This window comes from Dendropsophus ebraccatus, chromosome 4, assembly GCF_027789765.1.
Source record: "Dendropsophus ebraccatus isolate aDenEbr1 chromosome 4, aDenEbr1.pat, whole genome shotgun sequence".
Lineage (NCBI taxonomy): Eukaryota > Metazoa > Chordata > Amphibia > Anura > Hylidae > Dendropsophus > Dendropsophus ebraccatus.
The window spans coordinates 85,577,718-85,603,442 of NC_091457.1; the positions used below are offsets into that span (position 1 = coordinate 85,577,718).

Here is a 25,725-nt window from a genome sequence, read left to right on the forward strand (position 1 = left end):
ATGATGGAGGGGCAGGAGGATGAAAGGGGTAGTAGTATGATGATGGAGGGGCAGGAGGAGGGGACAACATGGGGGGCATCTGTAAGGGGGATAAAATGGGGGGCATCTATATGGTTGATAACATGGGGGCAATCTATATGGGGGATAACATGGGGGGCATCTATAATAGGGACAACACAGGGGGCCATCTATAAGGGGGAAACATTGGGGGGCCATCTATAAGGTGGACTACACAGGGGGTGTATACAATAGGGGGATATGTACTATAAGGGAGTCACATAGAGTCAGGCTACCCACTAAATGAGGGTGTAAAGGGGCCAATACAGATGTGCAGTTTGTAAAGAGATGAGGATGGTGTCAGTGTGAGGAGCCTAATATGTTTGTCTGGCAGATTCTGTGGATTCGTGGCTCCAAAAAGTTCTCATAATGGCCCTGGGCAGATGGAGAAGATGAAAAGGGAAGAACTCCGATCAGAGAAGACGTCCCCTGTGAGTCACCTGATATATTTGCACTGTAATGTATATGGTGTATAGAGCCTGTGTAGAGCTGGGGCCACCTCTATATGACTGGATGAGGTCATATTGGTCTATGTACAGAGGATTTTATTCAGTAGCAGCGGTTGTGTTAGTCAGTATGTGGTAAGGGGGGGGTGGGGGCCCAAGTTGACCTCTTGCACCAGGGCCCAAGAGACATTAGCTACGCCCCTGCCCGGGGCCTATGGTAAAGTTAATCCGCCCCTGTGTATAAGACTGCTGGAGTGCATCTACAGTACAGTAGTAGTACAGTCAGTGCACCACCATCTCCCATCCTGTACTGTATAAGACTGCTGGAGTGCATATACAGTACAGTAGTAGTATAGTCAGTGCACCACCATCTCCCATCCTGTACTGTATAAGACTGCTGGAGTGCATATACAGTACAGTAGTAGTACAGTCAGTGCACCACCATCTCCCATCCTGTACTGTATAAGACTGCTGGAGTGCATCTACAGTACAGTAGTAGTACAGTCAGTGCACCACCATCTCCCATCCTGTACTGTATAAGACTGCTGGAGTGCATATACAGTACAGTAGTAGTACAGTCAGTGCACCACCATCTCCCATCCTGTACTGTATAAGACTGCTGGAGTGCATATACAGTACAGTAGTAGTACAGTCAGTGCACCACCATCTCCCATCCTGTACTGTATAAGACTGCTGGAGTGCATATACAGTACAGTAGTAGTACAGTCAGTGCACCACCATCTCCCATCCTGTACTGTATAAGACTGCTGGAGTGCATATACAGTACAGTAGTAGTACAGTCAGTGCACCACCATCTCCCATCCTGTACTGTATAAGACTGCTGGGGAGCATATACAGTACAGTAGTAGTATAGTCAGTGCACCACCATCTCCCATCCTGTACTGTATAAGACTGCTTGAGTGCATATACAGTACATTAGTAGTATAGTCAGTGCACCACCATCTCCCATCCTGTACTGTATAAGACTGCTGGGGAGCATATACAGTACAGTAGTAGTATAGTCAGTGCACCACCATCTCCCATCCTGTACTGTATAAGACTGCTGGAGTGCATATACAGTACATTAGTAGTATAGTCAGTGCACCACCATCTCCCATCCTGTACTGTATAAAACTGCTGTAATGCATATACAGTAGTAGTAGTACAGTCAGTGTACCACCATCTCCCATCCTGTACTGTATAAGATTGCTGGAGTGCATATACAGTACAGTAGTAGTACAGTCAGTGCACTACCATCTCCCATCCATTACAGTGCTGGGGTGAGCGTAGGGGCGGATTAACATTACTATAGGTCCCGGGCTATTCACCAAGCATGGGACCCCCCCAAGCCCACTGTAACTATGGCAGCACTAGGGTAGTGTTAATAGTACAGAATAGATAATGTCATGATGCCCTGATGTGTGCAAAATTGCAGTAAAAAAGCAGCAATTTTTTAGCAAGTCATGGCAGAGCTGTAGTCAGGAGACAAGACACTACTAAAGTATATATCTTATTGGGTGGCCATGGCTCCCCCAGGAACTCAGGGCCCTGGGCTATTGCCCGAAATGGACCTATTCTAATGCGCTACTGGGTGAGCGGACTCTATACAGTAAGGGATGAGTGAGGAGTTAGTGACTACTGTACTATAATTGCTGTTTTTTGGAATGTTTCTTGTATATAATGTCCTGTACAGTATATAGTGCTGTTCTGTTCTGCAGGGATTATACTGGGCGCTTATCAATGTAATATATGGGTACTGTAGGTAATTATTGGTAAGTGCTGGAACCAATTAAACACGTTTACATTATTTCCTATAGGAAAATACTGCTTGGTTCTCAGACTGCCTTCCGGAACCAATTAAGTTCGAGAACCGAGGTACCACTGTACTACCTAATTTTCCAGCCTTTGGTTGCCCTGTCCCTACTTTTTTGAGATTGTTGCTGCTATAGGCTATGTTTCCACAATATCTTTTTTTGTTTGTTAATGGACCAAAGTACGACTGTCTAAAAAAGGGAACATAGCCATTAAGTTCTAAATGAGTACACTGATTTCAAGATCTGATGTGTGTTCTATGTTTTACTGTGCATAAAATTATTGCGTTTTTATTTACTTGTATTTATACTTTACACAGCATTCCAACTTTTTTTGGAATTGGAGTTTACATCCAGATGCGGGAAACCCCACACAAACCTAACACTTCTCACAGCTAAGAGTTTGCTACAATTGTATGCAGTCTAGGTGATTCTACACTTCCCTTTCGCAGCTGTGCAAAACTTTATTGCATTATACCAGTGTTGGGCAGCAGATGTTATGGTGTGTTTAGGCAGAGAGAATAATCTGACAGGTAGAGACTATAAACAGAGAACAGGTCATAAAGGAAAGCGTGAGATTTCACCCCCTCCATTCCTGGCTTTGGCTTAAAAAATCTGTCAGATAAACCTCTCTGTGTAAACACACTATGAGGGTACAAACACACACAACGTATATGCAGCAGATACGCAGCAGATCTGCAGCAGATTTGATGCTGTGTTCAGTTATTTAGATCTAATCTGCTGCGTATCTGCTGCGTATTTGCTGCGTATCGCAGCAGTAAATACGCTGCGTATACGGTGTGTGTGTTTGTACCCTTAGGCTATGTTCACACTACGTGAACACCCGGCCGTTCCGTGACCCCGTCCAGGTCACGGAATGGCCAGTCTCAGCCCGGATCATCCCGGCCGGTACTTACGTACCGGCTGGGTGATCTTTCTGGCCGCGGAGCTCTGATGCGGGCGCATCAGCGCGCGCCTGCATCAGAGCTTCCCATAGCCCACAGTGAAGCAAGCGGCCGGAGCCGCTTGCTTCACTGTGTGAACTGACAGGTCTTTCTGTGGCCGAAATTCACTCAATTCCGGACGCAGAAAACTGACATGTAAGTTTTTTCCGGCGCCGCATGGGATCCTGGCTGGAGCGCATACGATGTGTGTACGCTCCGGCCGGGATCCCATTGAAAATAAGCTATGTTCCACCCCTCAAAACTACAACCGTAGTCCTGCGGCGAGAACTACGGCCGTAGTTTTACGTAGTGTGAACATAGCCTAAGGGTGCGTTCACACTGCAGAATCCGGGCAGATAACCCGCCACGTATTCTGCCGCACGCATCTCCGCCCATGCCAAAGACTCTATTTTATGGTCGGTGGATTCCGCAGTCCGTCTAGAGAATTGACATATGAATTCTTTGGGCGGACAGTGGAATCCGCCAAACCATAGAATGGAGTCTACGGGCGGAGATTTGCGCAGGTGAGCAGCAGAATCCATGGCTGGTTATCCGCCCAGATTCCGTAGTTCAAACGCACCCTTAGAGCCTGCTCTACCAGAGCTTGGAAAATCCTGCTAAATTCTGAAGGTAGCTATTGATGTGACCGTTGGATAAGGCAACATAACATAATAATAAAATAGTAAAAATGTATGCACCATACACTTTATTCACATTCCTATTGCAATGCATTCCAGAGGTGTAAATATCCTTTGCCAAACTGAAGGTTTTCCTTTAAACATACACTAATAGTAACTGTACTTGTTTATTTGCCATTTTTTCTCTCCTTAATGGGTATGTGTGACTGCAGCTGCCTGTGTAGGCATTTGCCCTTTAGTGCAGAGATGTATAGCGGGGGGCTGGGGTTTCTGACAAGCTCAGCGGAAAACATTTGCATATTCATGAACCTCTTGGTGGGAGATGCTGTGAGTGCTGCTATAACATGCTCAGATGCAGACTAGAAAAGGGCACCCCGGCACTGTGTCTCCTCATCAGGGAGCCTGCCTGCCTCTAATTATCTGCTCATTTACTGCTTCTCCGCAGACACCTGGATCATCAGCAGGCCCTTCATCCTGTTACATGGGGGGAGCACTGTTAGTACAATGGTGACTTATTTTTTTTTACCTTACAGGAGGATGTAAAGAATGAAATCAATGTGATGAATCAGTTAAATCACGTTAACTTAATACAGCTATACGACGCCTTTGAGTGCAAGAACGACCTAACCTTGATCATGGAATAGTACGTATCATCTCTGAAGGAGAGAGGATTCTGCATGTTTCCCAGTTAAAAGAAATTAAAAGCATGAGTCTATTAGTCATCCTCTTTAATTTTTTTTTTTTTTTTTTTAAAAAGCTTAATCATGTAATGAAAAGTTTCAGCAACTTCATAGTAGACTTTGGGGGGAATTTATTAAGATTAGTGTTTCCCACACCAGTCTAAATCAGCTCATTGACAATACTAAGTTTTGCCTTGGACTCAGTCTACAACATTGCTGTCCTCTAGTTTAATGTGTATTATTAATCCCTTTAATGTATAGTTTTGTTTTTCTTCAGTCTGGATGGAGGAGAATTATTTGATAGGATTACAGATGACAATTACCACCTCACAGAGCTCGATGCCATCATGTTTACTAAGCAGATCTGTGAGGGAATTTACTACCTGCACCAACAGTATATCCTTCATCTGGACCTCAAGGTACTGTACCATGATAGGGTGTATTTGAGCTGTATGGACAAAATGGTAGAAGATGTTTATTTAAAAGTGAGCATTTTTTAGTTAGACGCATTGAAATAAACAAAACACAGCAATCATTGAGCTCAGGGAGATCAGTGAAAAAAATCCAATGAAAAACTCAGGAGTCTCCATTGATACATTGCCCCCTATTAATTTAAATATGCAAAAAAGAAGTCCGTGGAGCCTCAGTTGCGAGACTCAACATAGGAATAGCCATATATCCCTCCATCGAAGGAAAACCTGTTGCCAAGGGTTGCCTCCCAGTGGGGAGATCTCCAAACCATTCTGATAAAAACCTTCTTAAATCCCACTCGGTTGTCAGTATTGGGACACAAATAGAGAAATACCAGGGTGGCACCTTTGCATCCGAGTCTAACTCAGTTGCAAGTATGGGTTTACCAAAGCCAGGAATCCATCCAAATACAGCTGTTTTTTTTTTTATTGAATATATCTTTATTACAATCAGTCGTCGTCAAGCATACATAAACTGTGACGCAGCACAGCTCAATAAATAAGACAACACATACTCAGCACCATGGTACAACATACAGCACAGGCTCCCTACGCTATACATCATACCACCCGCTACACTAACATTCCCGCATACCTTAACAATCCTATAACAACAAACAATAAAGCAATACAGACAAGTGATGGGGTAAGGGGGGTGGGAAAGAGGGGGGTAGGGAGGGGAAATCACAGGCCTGAAGCTTTATTGAAAGACAACACAACACAAGGGGAGAGGGGGAAGGAGAGGGGTATCAATCCTCTTCTTCCTGTTTTGGGGTATTTGCCCCTTGCCAGTGTAGAGCAGGATTCTGGCTAACAGGGCAATGAAAAGTAGACCAACAAAACACAGCAATTACTGAGCTCAGGGAGATCAATGAAAAAAATCCAATGAAGTACTCACTGAATAGTCTTTATTGATACATTGCCCCCTAAAAATTTAAATATGCAAAAAAGGGGTCCGTGGAGCTTCAGTTGCAAGTCTCAAAACATGGTGGTTTGGTGATCTCCCCACTGGGAGTCACCCCCTTGGAAATAGGTCTTCTTTCTCTGGAGGGATATCTGGCTATTCCCGTGTTTAGAGACTCTCAACTGAGACTTCATGTACCCTTTCTTGCAGATGCATTGGAATACCAGGAAAAAAGCTAAAATGTTATATACTCATCAACAATATTACAAGGTACCTGCTGTGACATTGATAATCCTTTGTATCCTTTAGCCGGAGAATATTCTCTGTGTCAGTCGCACAGGAAACCAAATAAAGATCATTGACTTTGGGCTGGCAAGAAGGTGAGTGATTGCTATCATCATCAGGTGACTCTGAACCGCCAGTTATGATACTAATGATTTTTGAATATTTCTAGGTACAAACCACGTGAAAAGTTGAGAGTGAATTTTGGGACTCCAGAGTTTTTGGCACCAGAAGTGGTAAATTATGATTTCGTGTCCTTCCCCACGGACATGTGGAGTGTAGGAGTCATTACCTACATGCTGTGAGTCATGTTCTGGCTTGGGTGTCACATGCTATAATGATTTTCTGAATCATCTTCACAGTCTTTTCATTGTAAACCACTGCTTTTCCATTCCAGTCCTCAGGCCTCACCAACAGGTCATGTTTTGAGGATATCCCATACAAAGGACACCTGTGATAATACCTGATGTACTGAGTATAATTATATCACCTGTGAAATACTAAGAATTAGGGATGGTCCGAACCATCCCGGGTGGATACAGCGGGAGGACCGCCTGGAAAACTAGGATACAGCCTATGGCTATGGCTGTATCCCAGTTTTCCAGGCGGTCCTCCCGCTGGATCCGCCCGCTGCAGGGAGCGGGCAGACAGCGGGAATCATCACCGAGAGTTCGGGTTTGTACGAACCCAAACCGAGCTCGGTTCGGACCATCCCTACTAAGAATATCCTCAAAACATGACCTGTTGGTGCGGCCTGAGGACTGGAATTGAGAAGCACTGTTGTAAACAGTTGAGGGAGAGCATAGTGGAACTGAAGAGGTAGAAAGTCCAAGTACAACCCAGTCTGTCTATTTCTATGTTGGTTGCAGACGGAATTTAATGGGTTTATGCAGAGAAAAATTATTTTATTTAGAAGTGTTCATGGTGGCAGGAATAGTGGAAAAAAACATGTGGTAAACATTTGCTGGTCTCCCAGTGGCGCTGTTCCAACAGTGCCAGTCTTCATTTTGCTGTGCTTCCTGCCCTGACACATAGCAAATGCCTACTTAACCAGTCACTTGTTCAGTGGTGACTTCTCTCAAACAGTGATTGGCTAAAAATGGTTTCCTATGTCACAATATTAAACGGGGATTACAAACCAACTGAATTACATCAATGGCAGGTGAGTACATGTGCTTTTACATTTTGTTGCCACTCTTTTGATAATGCCGATGCATCTTTTTAAAATGCTTGGCAGTGATTGCATTTAGAGCAGACTTGAGAGTTATATATGTGGCAGGTGCCCGAAGCATCTTATATCTGACACCTTCCTGCTAATACTGGGAGTGGACTCAAGCCTGATCATGGCAGTTTAACCCCCTATATGCCCCAGATAATAGCAATTGCAGTATATAGAGAGTGAATTAATAGGTGCAACATATTTTGGGTGTCCGATCGGCACCCCTGCTACATGGGGTGCCAATGGATTATCATGGGAGGCCTAAAGGCTTTGATGCATACCAGGGTAAACCTGCTTGTACAGTCTGCTTCAGCCAAATTGTACTAGTAGAGCATTGATTACACTGATCCCATTTTATTGATCAGTACAACATGCGGACACAAGCGGACCCCCGTGTAGAAAACATAATCTTGGGACATCCCTAAAGGCATCACCTGCCTTGTGCATGGGCTGTGAGTGGTTTTGCAGCTGAAATCCTTTCTATTGAATAAGGATAAGCTACTATAGTAGACAACTTGTTCAATAATGGCCCTGTTTATGAGTGTAAACCTTTTTTTTTATTTTGTGCTAATCTTGGACAGGGACTTGAGCAGAGATATCTGGGGATTTAAATTTTTTGAAACATAGCTGTGGATAGCATAAAGATAAAAAAGAAGCTATACTTATCTACCCTAAGCACCTGCCATGGTGACGGTCCTGGTCCCAAGTAGTGACCGCTACTTCCTTGTTCTTCCTTGTTCCTGGGGTCACATCATCCCTGCAGAAACTGCCGACTCATCAACAGGAACAAGAATTTTGAGATGGTGAACAGGAATGGGACCTGGAGCATCATCATGGCAACTGTGGGGACTAGGGCTAGGTGAGTGTAGCTCCCCCCCCCCCCAGTCACATGTAACATTTTTTTAATCCCCAGACAACCCCTTGAAGGTTGAGTTTACGTATGCAACTGTCAATGAAGTTGTAGTTAGCCAATGGCAGGAGAGACACTGGTTGGAGGCCAGTCAAATGTCACTCACTTTGTTTCTCCAATACCCTTTCTTGCACTTAATACTCTTTTCTTTTCTAGACTTAGCGGTTTGTCTCCATTTTTGGGTGAAAGTGATACAGAGACCATGAACTACATTGTGAACTGTAATTGGGACTTTGACTCTGAGACATTTGATCAAGTATCAGAAGAAGCCAAAGACTTTATTTCCAGACTATTAGTGAAAGAAAAAAGGTAAAATTCTGATAAATTATAATATTGGGATGATTCCTTTTGAGATGACACAGCAGTCTTGTGAAAACGCCTTTGCAGCTTTAGGGTACGTTCACACTTACCGGATCCACAGCGTATTTTCTGCTGCGGATCCGCAGCAGATTTAATTTAAATAACTGAACACAGCATCAAATCTGCACCATCAAATCTGCTGCGGATCCTGTAGGTGTGAACGCACCCTTAATGTAGGTTTTTATGCAAAACCCTGCAATAGATTTAAAAGGTATGGTCAATATAAAAGAAGAACAAAAACTGCAGGTCACATGATTGCAGATTGAGCAGTCATATTCCCTGGAGCTCTTTGGTGCCTTGGCCCACCTTCCTGAAAGTGTACATTCAACCTGCTACAGTACTCCCAGACTGAGATTGGGAACAAGCCATTTTCCCCCTATCATTGTATAGCTATATTTGTTGAGATGGACATACCGCTTTATTTCAAGTTACACTTTTAAAAAAGAACTAAAACTGCAGTGCTGTGAAGCCACCTGGAAGGGGATGTACAATCATTGCTATAATTTTAAAGCTGTATTCCATAAAAAGAAAAATGTAATGTTTCTTTTATAGTTATATTACTTTTTTTTACATTTATATATGGTGCTGCAGCAGCAGCAGCAAGAGCCAACAAAGGCCTTCGCTCTGCCAACAACCTTTGTATCAGCAACTGCAGGGCTCTGGTCCCCTCTCTCCCGCTCTGCTCAAGTGATGCCACAAACACATGACTACTGACATAGAGTCTCCACTGTGTATTAAATATTTTTTATCAAGTTTTTAGTACTAAAAGCAATAAACTTTATTAAAACAGTGTAATAAATGCACACACACAATCGCTTTTGTTGAGAACTTGTTCTGTATTTTGTCTTCCAGCTGCAGACTTAGTGCCGGTCAGTGCTTGAAACATGAGTGGCTTGTCAACCTGCCTTTGAAAGCAAAAAAATACAAAGTACGCCTAAAGTCCCAGGTCCTGCTTCAGAGATACATAGCACAGAAGAAATGGAGAGTAAGTGGTATATTCTTGGATTAAAATGCAAACCTCCAGTTCACAAACTTCATTGGTCCAGTAGCCTTCATTGCCAAATCGTGTGTATGTGTGCACAGTAAAAGTTATATTGCCACCATATACAGTGCTGGCGAAAAGTATTGGCACCCCTGCAATTCTGTCAGATAATACTCAATTTCTTCCAGAAAATGATTGCAATCACAAATACTTTGGTAATAATATCTTCATTTATTTAGCTTGCAATGAAAAAACACAAAAGAGAATGAAAAAAAAGTCAGATCATTGATCATTTTACACAAAACTCCAAAAATGGGCCAGACAAAAGTATTGGCACCCTCAGCTTAATACTTGGTAGCACAACCTTTAGACAAAATAACTGCGAACAACCACTTCCGTTAACCATCAATGAGTTTCTTACAATGTTCTGCTGGAGTTTTAGACCATTCTTCTTTGGCAAATTGCTCCAGGTCCCTGAGATTTGAAGGGTGCCTTCTCAAAACTGCCATTTTGAGATCTCTCCATAGGTGTTCTATGGGATTCAGGTGTGGACTCATGGCTGGCCACTTGAGAAGTCTCGAGTGCTTTCTCTCAAACCATTTTCTAGTGCTTTTTGAAGTGTGTTTTGGGTCATTGTCCTGCTGGAAGACCCATGACCTCTGTTGGTAGTCTTCAGACTTCATAATGCCATGTACACGGTCAAGCAGACTAGTGCCAGAAGCAACCCCAAAACATCAGGGAACCTCCGCCATGTTTGACTGTAGGGACCGTTTTCTTTTCTTTGAAGGCCTCTTTTTTCCTGTAAACTCTATGTTGATGCCTTTTTCCAAAAAGCTCTACTTTTGTCTTATATGACCAGAGAACATTCTTCCAAAAAGTTTTTGGCTTTCTCAGGTAAGTTTTGGCAAACTCCAGCCTGGCTGGAGTCAGAAGTGGGGTCTTCCTGGGTATCCTACCAGCGTCCCTTTTCATTCAGACGGCAACGGATAGTACGGGTTAACACTGTTGTACTCTCGGACTGCAGGGCAGGTAGAATTTGTTTGGATGTTAGTCGAGGTACTTTAGCCACCATCTACACAATCTACAATCTTTTGTTGAAATCTCTTCTCAATTTTTATTTTCTGTCCACATCTAGGGAGGTTAGCCATAGTGCCATGGGCTTTAACGGGAACCTGTCACCGGGGACGTGGGCACAGAGCCCGCCTGACCCCCCAGTGCAGCCCCCGGATACTTACCCTTTCTGACAAGTCCAGTTCCTGGAGCCGGTCCCGGGACGAAGATATCAGCGCCGGCAGCACTGGAGCCGTCATTCTCTGTGGGCATCGGACTCATCTCAATGGCGCAAGCACGGCTTCGGGTGCTGATATCTACGTCCGGGGACCAGCTCCAGGAACTGGACTCGTTGGAAAGGGTAAGTATCCGGGGGCTGCACCGGGGGGGGGTCGGACGGGCTCTGTGCCCGCGTTCCCGGTGACAGTTTCCCTTTAAACTTCTTTATGACACTGCATACAGTAGACACAGGAACATTCAGGTCTTTGGAGATGGACTTGTAGCCTTGAGATCATGCTTCCTCACAATTTGGCATCTCAAGTCCTCAGACAGTTTTTTGGACTTCTTTCTATTCTCCATGCTCAGTGTGGTAAACACAAGGACACAGGACAGAGGTTGAGTCAACTTTAATCCATTTCAACTGGCTGCATGTGCCACAGGTAGGTAACAGGTGCTGTTAATTACACAAAGCATCACATGATTTTACTAAGGGTGCCAATACTTTTGTCCACCCCCTTTTTATGTTTGGTGTGGAATTATATCAAATTTGGCTTTTGAAAAATTCTTTTTGTGGTTTTCCATTGAAGACAAATTAAATGAAGAGATTAATACCAAAGCATTTGTGAAAGCAATCATTTTTTGGAAGAAATTGAGTATTATATGACAGAAATGCAGGGGTGCCAATACTTTTGGCCAGCACTGTATAGTGTCTGACAGAGGGTCCCCCATTGTCACTGTTGTTATAAATGTAAATCAACAGTATATGTGAAATAAAGCAAGTTTGCAATATACATTAACTTTTTATATACTCAATAGAGAGAAAAAATAGACATGGTCCCACATCCGGAATGCTTATGGCAGACCATCTGCTTGTCAACACCATTTACTACTAACATCAGGAGTTAGTTACATTTTGATCAAAAGGCATAAGCCCACACACCACGTCAAGGTTCCTGATAAAGTGTTGGTCCCTAACTTAAAAATGACACAGCCCCATGTGCCAACCACCACCACAACAACAGCTGCGTCACAGGAAGGAGCAGCCCAGTTGTCCAGCAGCCCCAATGCTGCCAGACATAACCCCCTTGGGCTCTTAGCCACACCATCCGCAGACACAGTGCCACCACAATGGAGACTGACACCACAAAAACAAGGAAAAGCAGATGGAAAGAAAATCGTCATACCTTGTACTCCAAGCCAGTGAGATGGAGTAAGCCAGGCTCTGACCCATATATATATATATATATATATATATATATACACTCACCTGCCACTTTATTAGGTACACCATGCTAGTAACGGGTTGGACCCCCTTTTGCCTTCAGAACTGCCTCAATTCTTCGTGGCATAGATACAACAAGGTGCTGGAAGCTTCCTCAGAGATTTTGGTCCATATTGACATGATGGCATCACACAGTTGCCGCAGATTTGTCGGCTGCACATCCATGATGCGAATCTCCCGTTCCACCACATCCCAAAGATGCTCTATTGGATTGAGATCTGGTGACTGTGGAGGCCATTTGAGTACAGTGAACTCATCAGTGGCGTCGCTAGGCTTAATCATTCGGGGCCCCAGCCCCGAATGATTTCAGCCTAGCCCCGAAAGTCTTTTTGATTCCGCCAGCGCCAAAGTAACAGCAGCCGGGTCTGTGATAGATCACTATCAGAGGCCTCAGGCTGCTGTTACTTCAGCGCTGGCGGGCCGCGGGAGCGGGATTGGCCGGCACCACTTCCGGATGCCTTGTGACGTCACACCTCTCTTCATTGGACGCAGTGGATGCTGCATGCTCCGGCCCGCCTCTCTCCTGCTCTCCAGGGACGTCACAGCCGGCTGTAACGCCGCCAAGCTTCTCCCCTGCCGCGCTCCTCAAGCTGCAGCACAGGGGTGAGTATTGTAACCCCCGGGGGGGTTACTGTGTGTGTTTGGGGCGGAGGGATGGGGGCTGGCAGTGTGTGACCAGGTAGTACTCAGTGTGTGTGTATGGGGGGTCAGATGGGGATAGTAGTGTGTGTGTGTGTATGGGGGGTCAGATGGGGGTAGTAGTGTGTGTGTATGGGGGCTCAGATGGAGGTAGTAGTGTGTGTGTGTATGGGGGGCTCAGATGGGGATAGTAGTGTGTATGGGAGGCTCAGATGGGGGTAGTAGTGTGTGTGTATGGGGGCTCAGATGGGGGTAGTAGTGTGTGTGTGTATGGGGGGCTCAGATGGGGGTAGTAGTGTGTGTGTATGGGGGGCTCAGAGGGGGGTAGTAGTGTGTGTATGGGGGGCTCAGATAGGGCAGTAGTGTGTATGTGTATGGGGAGCTCAGATGGGGGTAGTAGTGTGTGTGTGTGTATGGGGGGGCTCAGAGGGGGGGAGTAGTGTGTGTGTGTGTATGGGGGGCTCAGAGGGGGGGAGTAGTGTGTGTGTGTGTGTATGGGGGGCTCAGAGGGGGGGAGTAGTGTGTGTGTGTGTGTGTGTATGGGAGGCTCAGAGGGGAGTAGTAGTGTGTGTGTGTGTATGGGGGGGGCTCAGATGGGGGTAGTAGTGTGTGTGTGTATGGGGGGGCTCAGATGGGGGTAGTAGTGTGTGTGTGTATGGGGGGCTCAGATGGGGGTAGTAGTGTGTGTGTGTGTATGGGGGGATCAGATGGGGGTAGTAGTGTGTGTGTATGGGGGGCTCAGATGGGGGTAGTAGTGTGTATGTGGGGCTCAGATGGGGGTAGTAGTGTGTGTGTATGGGGGCTCAGAGGGGGGTAGTAGTGTGTGTGTGTGTGTATGGGGGGGTCAGGTGGGGGTAGTGTGTGTGTGTGTGTAGGGGCAGTCAGGTTGGGGTAGTGTGTGTATGGGGGGTAAGGTGGGTGTAGTGTGTGTGTGTGTGTAGGGGGTCAGGTGGGATAGTGTGTGTAGGGGGCAGGTTTATTGTAGGCAGAGGGAAACTTTATTACTATGGTGGGTACAGTAGGTGCTATATTACTATATAGGGGGCACAGCAGTGGGGACATTTTTACTATGGGGGACACAGCATGGGGGCATTATTACTATATAGAGCACAGCATTGACATTATTGCTATATGAGGGGCACAGCAGGAGACATTACTACTATATGAGGGGCACAGCAGGAGGCATTATTACTATATGAGGGGCACAGCAGGAGGCATTATTACTATATGAGAAGCACAGCAGTTGACATTATTACTATATGGAGGCAGAGCAGGGGATATTCTATACGGGAATAATGCACAGCGGGGGTATTCTATATGGGGATGCTGCACAGCAGGGGGGGTTATTCTATATGGGAAAGCTGCATATCAGGGGGTTATTCTATATGGGAATGCTGCACAGCAGGGGGGCTATTTTATATAGGAAGAATGCTGAGCAGGGGGGCTATACTATTTGGAGGCACAGTTAAGGCCTATAATTTATGCAGACACAGAGGGAAGGGGGGGGGGCTACAACTATGTGGGGGTAGAGAGAAGGCCTATACTATGTGAGCACAGATAGGGCATATAGGGCACAGAGGAGACCTAATTACTGTGTGTGCTGGAGCAAGGAGCCTAAAATGTTTTTCCTGGCAGATTCTGTAGAGAAGGGGGTTATGGCTTGGGCTGAATGGAAAAGAAAGAGAAAAGCGAATCTGATCAGAGAAGACGTCAACTGTGAGTCACAATCTCAAATACTAGCCTATGTGATCATCTGTTTAAAAAAAAAAAGTTACACACACACACACACACACATAATATATATATATATATATATATATATATATATATATATATATATATATATAGTGTGTGTGTAACGTCACTGCAGACGTCAACTCAGGGGGCCTGTGCCCCGGATGTTTTAAGAGCCTAGCAACGCCCCTGGAACTCATTGTCATGTTCAAGCAGAAATCGAGACTCATCAGACCAGGCAACGTTTTTCCAATCTTCTACTGTCCAATTTCGATGAGCTTGTGCAAATTGTAGCCTCAGTTTCCTGTTCTTCGCTGAAAGGAGTGGCACCCGGTGTGGTCTTCTGCTGCTGTAGCCCATCTGCCTCAAAGTTCGACGTACTGTGCGTTCAGAGATGCTCTTCTGCCTACCTTGGTTGTAACGGTTGGCTATTTGAGTCACCGTTGCCTTTCTATCAGCTCGAACCAGTCTGCCCATTCTCCTCTGACCTCTGGCATCAACATGGCATTTCCGCCCACAGAACTGCCGCTCACTGGATGTTTCCCAGTATATCAGCAGTTTCTGAAATACTCAGACCAGCCCTTCTGGCACCAACAACCATGCCACGTTCAAAGGCACTCAAATCACCTTTCTTCCCCATACTGATGCTTGGTTTGAACTGCAGGAGATTGTCTTGACCATGTCTACATGCCTAAATGCACTGAGTTGCCGCCATTTGATTGGCTGATTAGAAATTAAGTGGTAACGTGCAGTTGGACAGGTGTACCTAATAAAGTGGCCGATGAGTGTGTGTATATATATATATATATATATATATATATATACACACAAAAAAAACAGAAGGTGCAGAAGCAACCCACAGGTGCAAGGGCTTACTGTATATACTCCTCCCAGCGTACACACAGTAAACACCTGCTCTGTAGATATTAAAAAATGTGGATCTTAGCAAACTATTTGATCAAACAGAGTGCACTCCACCCATGTCCCAAGGGTGCTATAAAAGAGATCATTTGGCTCCTATCTGCCCAGTTGTAGGCTTATTCAGCCCAGTAGAGGCCATTGCTAGTGTGAAAATGCTAGAGTAGGGACCATGTCTCGAGGACGCCTTAACGTTGATGACATGGTACACTCTGTTTGATCAAATAATTTGCTAAGATCCTCATTTTTTAATATCTACAGAGCAGGTGTTTACTGTGTGTACGCTGGGAGGAGTATATACAGTAAGAACTTGCACCTGTGGGTTGCTGCTGCACCTTCTGTTTTTTGTCTGTACTTAAGCCACGAGCAGCGCGCAACCTGCAGTGTGAATAGAGTCATAGATGTGCAGCCAATTTTTCCTTTTTTTTCTGTTGAATGTGGGGTGTGTGGCTACCTCCTGTTGGCCTGCACTCCAACCATGTCCCAAGGGTGCTATAAAAGAGGTCATTTGGCTCCTATCTGCATATATATATATATATATATATATATATATATATATATATATATGCTAATTAAAATAACCTGGGTGGGGGAGAAGTGCTATCATCATGCTGTAAAACAAAGCTATACTTACCATAAATCCAGGTCCAGTCTCCTGAAGGTAGATTTTTAGTCTTGTGCTGGCTGAAAAAATGAGACTTAACACATCTGATCTGTACATGTACACAATGTGTCCATGAATAACATGTCTGCTTTCATTGTGAGTACATAGGACCTGGGAAACAGAGCTTTCTATGTTTAGAGTCTTTGAAAAAAAGTGTCAGAAGTCACAGAAAGTGCTGTGTTTTCCATGATAACAAGAAAAAAAAGAATGTAAATTGCAAACTTGCTTTATTTCACATCTAATGTTGATAAAGATTTTAAAAGTTAAAACAACAGGTACACATGTAGCAGCAACAATAGCCAGGCCCACCTGAACCGTAGTAGTCAATGTATATAGGATGTTGGTTGTGACATCACAGGGTGGCACACTTCATTCATGCATTTATACATTGCAAGCAAGATTAACGTTATGAACTGTGGTGAAGCAAAAGCCCAAAAGTATTCCTATTATTTTTGTCATACTAGGTGATTTTGCCCAATGGATGGTGATGAGTAGTTGGTAAATCAGCTCAGCATGGTACATTGATGTCACTCGTGCCAGTCTTGAGCCATGGGGTAGTCTTAGCCTAAATATTAATGAAAATAGATACTTACATCTGACTTTCTCTTCCAGAAACACTTCTACGTGGTCACTGCTGCAAATCGTCTCAGGAAGTTCAAACTACTTTCCCTTAAGCCCTCATAGTAAATGGATCACGGCCACAAATACAGCATACATACAGTACAATACAGCCATCTGGTCACTGAATAATATGAGGGCTGCAGCAACACAGGGACATTGAGAGATGACCTCTTTACAGTTTCAGTAAAGTCTAGTTATTTTGGATATAGTATGTGAGTACAATTCACAAACCACCAAGCAGTGGTCTTTAGGAGCCTTGAATCTTTCACTCAATCCCGTCTTCTAGACTTTGCAGAAAGGACTATGTGAAGTCTATACACTGTCCTGCTATGATCAATCTATGCAGTCTGACAATGAAACTAGAAAAAGGGGCATAATGGATTACTCAGAATAACATTTATATTTCTTAGGTAAAATAATATTCATCTTACAGTGCCTGCATGAGTTTCTTAGGTGCCAAATGTAAAGGCTTTGATCTCCTTGTATTCACTGTAACAGTATAGTTTCTGCATGGTAGCAGCTACAGGTGATTTAGGAGACTTCATGCAATCAAGATTGAACCCAAAAGGAAAATAAATTGTGTGCAGGTTGCGATCACTCAAAAATTCCAACTTTTTTGTAATATAATAATTGGATGTGATTTATCATGGTTCATCATACATCCTATACTTAATTCGTCTTATACGGCCCGATATTCTGGATAAGTGAGCATCGATCTGCTAGATTGGCACCTGCTTACTGAGCCTATTACACGATAATCATACAGCAAGGGCTGCACAGACATTATTAGCAATGCCTGTGCAGCATTTGCCTTAAGTGTAAAATATGCATATCTCTCCATGATCTCCAGTGATCTTCTGGCTTCTACCTGTAGCTGTTAGTGGAACCTCTGAGCCGGCCCTTTTTTTTTTTTTTTTTAACGGCTGATCGTTGTCTTTATTACAGGGAGCGTTAATCTTCCGAATCAGACCGATTCAGCACGTTATGTTCCGTGTAATAAAGACAACGATTATCATTCAGTGTAAAAGGGCCCTTACACAAATTGTCCCCCTTCCCTATTAATACTCACTGTTGGAGGAGACCGATGAAGAGGCTTTGCTTAGTTACTAAACCATCTAAGACATAATTTGTTTCTCAATATGAAGTTTAAAATGATTAGAGACATTTGTGTGTGACTTGTAATCTTTGGTGATTAAACTATGTACTTTGTTTATTAATAAACTGATACTGCAGATGATCTGTAGGGCTTAGAACACCAACAACCTATGTAAAGTCTTTTATTGTATATTAAAATGTTTATTCATTATTTAAATATCTCATTCATGTAACATCAGGTAGAGTTTCAGGCCTCCTGTGACCTCCTCTACCTGTGTCCTCTTTACCATAGACTCTGTCCTACATCATCTTAGGAACAATGAAAAACCAAATTCCGAATCCAGCTTTTACTGTTGTAGTATATGTAAGAATAAGATTGGGACTTAGTTGGTGCTTCACATAACTGGTTGCATGTACTGAGTGTCCCAGGCCAAACCAGCTTTCATCATCGTTTTGTGATCATGATTCCAAGCTGCATGCCTGGGAGGGTAATGACCCTTAACATCTAAGGGATGGATGCTGCAGGATGTGCTGCATGTGGCTCCCTCGGGTTACAATATTTTAAACATACAATAATTCCGAAAGGATCATTGTATCTTGAAACCATACTCAACATTTCCTTGGTTGAACTCGATTGACCTGTGTTTTTTTTCAACCATACCAACTATGTAACTACAGTATATATGTAACATGCTACGGACACGTATGACTGGCTGCAAGATTTGCCAAAAGTGAGCATTTCATATTTATTACAGAAGTACAAGCAGTAACTAGCTACATTATAGTGCCATACAGTACTGCTTTCTCCCTATGAGAAAATAAGCTGTTCCTTTGGACACCAGGTGAGATCAGCCCCATATTATTTTTCTGGTGTGAGTATGCAGCATTCTAGACCCTGAAGAAATTCCTCTAACCTACACTGAAAGTTATTTACAGTCTGCAGCAGTTCTTTCTGACTTTTATTTGTAAGCACTTGCTTTTTTTGTGTAAGTTATCTGCTTTTTTTTTTTTTTTTTTTTTTAAATTTTTTTGGTTATTTTTATTTTTTTTTTTTAATTTACTAGTTTTCTATAGGGTCCATTTACACAGAAAGATTCTGACAGATTATCTGCCAAAAATTTGAAGACAAAGCCAGAAACAGACTATAAACAGATCAGGTCATAAAGGAAAGCCTGAGATTTCTCCTGTTTTCAAATCCATTCCTGGCTTTGGCTTCAAATCTTTGGCAGATAATCTGTCAGATAATCTTTGTGTAAATGGACCCATAGAGTTGGGTATATCAAGCATTTGTTCTTTAGCCATTAATCAAACATTTGCAGCACTTTCTAAATGACACACAGCTATAAGGTTTAAAATGTGTCTTACATTAGTCACTTCCCTTGCCACTTTCTTATATATGTACACAACACAGCACAATAAGAGAATATATAGTCAGGGACAGGTATACACTATCAATATAAAAAAGCACAAAATAGTGGATCTACACAGGAAGTATGCAAAGAATAATCACCCCGCAAACTATAGAATAGAACACAGCAGTGACCTGGTACAGTCACAGGCAGGATACCCAAGTATTGTAGAATAGAACACAGTAGTGACTGGGTGCAGCCACAGGCTGTTCTAGAGCTGAAAAATGGAACAAAACATAGCTCCAGACTATGTAGGACACATCCTATAGTCCAGAGAACACCTTGATGTTGATGAGCCTTTTTGTAGCTACTGACTGATTGTGTTACAAGTAGTTTCCAGGCCTCCTTCTTAAAATGCCAGGAAAAACAACAGAGTAATGGAAGAAAATGGAGTTCTAAGATATACCAGATTATATAATCTTGTGGGCCATACAATATATAATATAATAGATGGCAGGAGAGGCAGCAGCCCCTCAATAATATCTTATCTGATGAGAATTGTTCTCATGTTCTTTTCCATTTGGTCCATACTGATATGACAACTTCCTATGATAAATGTAGAATCTACCGCTGAACATTGATGGCACCTTAGTTCTGCACTCATCCACATGCTCTATTCTATAGCTACACAAATTCATATCCCAGACCCCTGAATAAAGTCACATTGCAGAAGTAACAGGCGCATACTCCAAAATAAATTTTTACCCCAGCATAAATTCATACTGCAGACTGCTGATTATACTCCTGACAAATGAATTCATATCACAGACTCCTAAAAAAAAACAAAAAAAAAAAAAACACCTCATTGCAGACCCCTGAATACATTCATAAACAAGAAATGAATTGCAGACAGGTATCCTATCCCACCCCCTCTCCACACAGAAACAAAACCCCATCAGTTTCCTTTTCACACAGTAAAACATTACACCAACCCCACAAAGTGGTAAGCAAGCTCCCCTCCACGGTGCCCAACATACATTATGCAATCTGATGATTGCTTGTAATAGTCCCTTAGAAGGAATTAAAAATTGTAAAAATTAGATTCACCCATTTAAATGTTAAGAACCTATTACCCACAGCAATCTTCTGAATCACCCTGTGTAATAAAGATAATGGATCAGCCAAGGAGCAAGTAATCGTTTGTTCATCGGCTGATCCCTTTCTTTCAGCAAGTCTAAAAAACATTATGGAGCCTTGTCCAGACACTGGCTGAGCAGATATGGGTTAGTCTGTGGAAGGGTTGGCTGTAGCTGCTGTCAGCGGGGCTCCCAGAGACATGGCAGAAGGACAATGGGGAGAGGTAACATCTTATTTTCTACAAACCAATGCTGGAGTACCCCTTTAAAGAAAGGACTGCACGGACATAGCTAATGATGCCCACGCAGCCCTGCCCACATGATTAAGCTGTGTAAGGGTCCATTTACACAGAAAGATTATCTGACAGATTATCTGCCAATGATTTGAAGCCAAAGCCAGGAATGGTTTTGAAAAGAGGAGAAATCTCAGGCTTTCCTTTACAACCTGATCTCTGTTTATTGCCTGTTTCTGGCTTTGGCTTCAAATCTTTGGCAGATAATCTGTCAGATAATCTGTGTAAATGGACCCTAACAGGCTCGGTAAGCCTAACCTAGGGTCGAGCCATCTAATATGGCCCTTAGTTTATGTGCCTTTAAAGGGAACCATTCACCCCCTGGCCCCAGGCAGAAACTGACATACAGTGACATAAAGGTCAATATACTTACCACATCGCTCCCGGTCCCGTCCCGAATCCCGTTGTTGACACGGAGAAATCGGCGATTCTTCTTCTCACGCCCATTATGGTAATGAGCACCGCCGGGTCCGAAGTCCAGCCTTCTCCCCGCCTCCGACACTTGATTGACGCCGGGTCCTCTTCCTCCTCGTCTTCTTTCTTCTCGCCGGATCCCGCGCAGGCGCCGTGACAGTCGTTTTCGGCGCATGCGCAGTTCACAATTGAAGCCGCTCCGCAGCTTCACAGTTTACTGCGCGTGCGCCGATTGCCTCGAACACGTATCCTGTTTACCGCGCAGGCGCAGAGAGGTGATGAGACCATCGCAACGGCGCCTGCGCGGGAATTCGTCAGAAGACTGAAGACGTCAATCAAGTTCCAGGAGGCGTGGATGGGCGGCGACGAGAAGAGGACCTCATGAATAAGTTGGACTCGTCCGTCGTTTCCTATGGACGCTGGACTCATCTCAGCTCATTACCATAATGGGCGGGAGAAGAAGAATCGGCGATTTCTACGTGTCAACAACGGGATCCGGGACGGGACCGGGAGCGATGTGGTAAGTATATTGACCTTTATGTCACTGTATGTCAGTTTCTGCCGGGGGCCACGGGGTGAATGGTTCCCTTTAAGGAGAAGAATTTTTAACGTTTCAGTATCCCCTTTCTACATAAGATCAAGATAAACAGGTCCTGAATACAGAGTCAGTTTTATCTGATAAAAAGACCTACAGGCATTATCAAATTCTGCCTTTGTCAAGCCTTGAGGCACAAGACAACAAAGACCAGGGCACTCAAATATCAAGATCTTTGAACTGGAGGCATTATAAGAAACAGCAGGTAAACTTGTACAGCACATAATTCATTGTCTTGTCAAACTTTTATTTGACCAAATATAAAATGGCAACAAAAATAATATTCAATATTAGAACTAGTGATCAGCAAATTTACAATAATAAGAAATAAAACGCTTCTTTATCTCTGCAATCCGCTCATCAGCCTGCTGCCTTTTAACTGACTGCTGCTCTTTCCTGGGTGCTGGGGGAAGATATATCCAGTCCTGGGAAACTGGGAGAAGTTGCCCAGGACTGGATCCAGCTTTTTCAGGGACCCGGGTAGGAGCGGCACAGAGTGCAGAGAGTTAAAAGCTAGCAGGCTAACGAGCGGATTGCAGAGATAAGTGCTTCTTATTACTGTAAGGTCGCTCATCTCTAATTGAAACTAAAATGCAGTAATTTATCTATATACAGGAGACCGAAGAATCCAAAGCATAAAGTTTAGATAACATTTTTGTCTCCAATGTCTTTATTTACCGACAAAACACAGCTTTTTCAAATGGTAAGGAGTAAAAATGAAAAAGGAACACTTTAAAAATTGGATTTATATAAATTATTGGGAAAAAAAGGCTTTAAAAAACAGTAACTATCAGTACCTCATGTTGCTTATTCATATATGCAGTGATGGCACTCGTAACCATGCATGTGCCGGAAGCTGCTCATCTTGTATGTGAGCTCTTCCTTGCACATGTGCGGTTATGAACTCTATTACTATCATACGAATATGCATAGTGGGTGGAGCAGGCTGAGAGGTGGAGCTCTGGGTGCCCAGGCAACGCCCACAGGACTCCTAAGGTGGCGATTTGCAGGGGGATATCAGCAGGTTTGTTTACATGAACCTGCTGATAGTTCCCCTTTAAATTAAAATTGGTGACTGTAAAGCCCCTGCTCAAATCATTTATATTTTTATTGGCTTTTAATTGATTTTAGTTTTTGATTGGAACAGGAGCAAAGATTAGAGATGAGCGAATTTACAGTAGGAACTAAAAAAAGATAGATCCAGTCCTGTGAGAAGTTTCCCAGCACCTGGGGAGCAGCGGCATGTTGCGGAGCACATCTCAAAGTACCACAGCCCAATGAGCGCAATATAGATAGGAACAAAGCGCTTCACCCCTACTGTAAATTTGCTCATCCCTAGCAGACATGTCACACACAAAGGGCCTTTTACAAGAGGCAATTCTCACCCAAACATGCAGATTATGGCCCTGCATAAAAGGCCCAACACATAAGCAAATGCTAATTCGTCAACTGATGCAGCCTTAAAAATAGTCATTAATCAAATGTATGTTTGTCCATTAACGTAAGTGAAGGACTGCATGAATAAGCAATCGTGTAAAAGGCTCCTCTAATGGGCCTGCAATCTATGTGACTGGCGGCTGTATACAAGGCAGTCATCTACTGTTAGGATCCATTCACAAATACATTGACATCTGCAGCAGATCCTGTAACAGCGTAAAATCTGCTGCAGACCATGTTTGTGTGAATGGACCTTAAGAAGGACCTTTTTTTTTAAGGGTTTGTTCACACGTACAGGATCTGCTGCAGATTTGATGGCGCTGATTTGAAGCTGGAGAATCTGCTGCAGATCCTGTACGTGTGAACGCACCCTTATACAGCAGAAAATATTAGACAATGGGAGCACAATATTAAGATACATGGCAGTTCTGATGTCCATGTCTGTAACATATAGTCACATTTCTTCTCCATGTGCAAAGCCTCATGAAAGTTTAGTTCATTGTAAATGCACCATAGTTTACCATACAAGGTAGCCAGGTGCAATAGTCATTTTAATAAGTACTAAAACAAGGCCTTTCTCGTTGTCATGAAACGGTGATCATGATTCTGCCGCACGGATGAGGTTAACACGCACCATTTAGTTCCATTCCAGGTGGTTACACCCTGCACTTGTGGGCTATTGTGGTTTTGAAGCTTTGGCTGCATTTTCTAGTATCCTTCTCTTCCACTCCTCATAATCCTTCTCCTTGTTTTCAGTCTCTTTGCACACCTGTTTGCGTGGAATCTCCTCCTCATCTTCATCATCAGATGCTGTTCCTACAGACAGATGTGAGAACACTTATTTTCCTATGAAGGAATTTTCCAGCAACTAAAAATCATTTTAGTCTTATCACTTTAGACTTAGGGCCCTATTACACACAGATTTATCTGACAGACTATTGAAGCCAAAGCCAGGAACAGACTATAAACAGAACAGGTCATAAAGGAAAGACTGAGATGTCTCCTCTTTTCAAATGCATTCCTTAAATTTTCCAAAATCTGTCAGATAATCTGTGTGTAATGACTCCCATAGCTGTGTGGCTGTGGCTGCTGGAGAGGATGATGGCAGGGGGACACTGAAGGACACAGGGCACTGGAGGGACACTGAGCATCCCTCTGCCATCATCCTCTCCAGCAGCCACAGCCCGCACAGCTCTGGGAGTCGGGTCGTGACATCACCACATTATCCAGGAAGTGAAGCCTTGACGCAGTAGTAAGTGCAGGGAAAAAAAAGTACTTTATGTGCATTTCCCGTAAAAAAGTGTATATTGGGGATTTGTATAAGTTTTGAGGGCAATAGAACACTTTATAATTTTTTGCTGGACTTCTTTAAGGGAATGATGCAATCTTTACCTACCTTGATCTAGTACTATGCAGTCCAGTAAGGTTTTCTGTTTCTTTCGTGGTTGCTGTGTGATTGCTGCATTTTCCTCTACATTGTAAATAACAAGACAATCTCAGTATAAGGAGAAAACACTAATCACAACAAAAAATAAACTACATGGGGTTATAGCCCTATGTTTAATCTATGAACCACCAATTACAAAACCAATGGCAGTTATAGTATTTCTTCTAAGGTCAAGAAAATCACAATGAACTCACGGCAGACTTGTAAACCAATTTTCTCCAGCTGAATGCACAGACGCTCAAATATGCCCTTCTTCACTCCTGATGTAGCAAGTAATTTATTCTTTTCCACTTTCAACTTCATGCACCTAGGATAAAATTTTGAAGTGTGAATTCTACTCTTACGGATGAATTGCTTTAAATGGGAAACTGGCAGCTACAAAAGAGGTCTCAAACTGCATACATTGCCACATAGCTATGTACTCAGCCAGTCTGTCGCTGCAATCACCCCAAAAATGTTTTTAATGCTGCCTGCTCTGAAGTGTCAGAGGTGTAGCCAGGACAATGAAGCTATGTAAGCAGTTTGGAACTTCTTTAAGTACAGTGTACTGTTATGGAGGAGACACAGTGACATGTATCATCCATTGCTCCTTCAATGGCAGCAATGTATGTGCAGATGAGCAGTCTATCCGCATAGGGCAGAGTAGCATGATTAGAGAGATCAGGGCTGCAGAGAATGTACACTGTTAGTCACCCATCAATTAAACTCACCACAGTGTGTTGTGGGGAAAAAAAAAATTAAAATAGGTGGTCAATCTGCACAAACGCTTCCCTTTTAGTATATGGTTCACAATGTGCGTTTGTCACATTTTCAGTTTGGTCTGATAAGCTCACTTAGAAAGATGTGGAAGTTCAGCAACCAAATCAACGTCACGACTTGCCACTAAGCCAGTCAGTGACTGGGGCAGGATGCTGCTACAGATTTGCTAAGCAGGCTCTGTCAGAATGTCAGATTTGCTAAGCTATTCTTCCCTGAGTCGTGACATCACAACTCAGGGAAAATGCCTTCCAGCAGGGGTCCTGGCCAGTCAGGCACCACATCATGGTCAAGGGGAGAGGTAAGCAATAACTTGTCATTTCCTCCCCTGCCTCATGTCACATTTTTAGAACCGTCGGACTTCTTTAAAAAC

The 25,725-nt window shown here is 43.5% G+C and overlaps 2 protein-coding genes across 6 annotated transcripts in view; one reads left to right on the plus strand and one right to left on the minus strand.

The window, feature by feature from the left end:
• MYLK3 (myosin light chain kinase 3) overlaps window positions 1-17,358 on the plus strand; it is an 84,044-nt gene extending 66,686 nt beyond the window's left edge. For all 4 annotated transcript variants that reach the window (XM_069968568.1, XM_069968570.1, XM_069968569.1 and 1 more), the window contains 7 exons: window positions 4,430-4,539; window positions 4,854-4,995; window positions 6,260-6,330; window positions 6,405-6,533; window positions 8,518-8,670; window positions 9,574-9,706; window positions 16,822-17,358. In XM_069968568.1, coding sequence (XP_069824669.1) covers window positions 4,430-4,539; window positions 4,854-4,995; window positions 6,260-6,330; window positions 6,405-6,533; window positions 8,518-8,670; window positions 9,574-9,706; window positions 16,822-16,893 — 810 coding nt within the window. In that variant the 3' untranslated portion in view covers window positions 16,894-17,358. The remainder of the gene's footprint in view (window positions 1-4,429; window positions 4,540-4,853; window positions 4,996-6,259; window positions 6,331-6,404; window positions 6,534-8,517; window positions 8,671-9,573; window positions 9,707-16,821) is intronic.
• Window positions 17,359-21,951: 4,593 nt separating this feature from the next.
• ORC6 (origin recognition complex subunit 6) overlaps window positions 21,952-25,725 on the minus strand; it is a 14,206-nt gene continuing 10,432 nt past the window's right edge. For both annotated transcript variants that reach the window (XM_069968571.1, XM_069968572.1), the window contains exons 5-7: window positions 24,791-24,903; window positions 24,546-24,620; window positions 21,952-23,965 (exon numbers count right to left, since the gene is read on the minus strand). In XM_069968571.1, coding sequence (XP_069824672.1) covers window positions 23,826-23,965; window positions 24,546-24,620; window positions 24,791-24,903 — 328 coding nt within the window. In that variant the 3' untranslated portion in view covers window positions 21,952-23,825. The remainder of the gene's footprint in view (window positions 23,966-24,545; window positions 24,621-24,790; window positions 24,904-25,725) is intronic.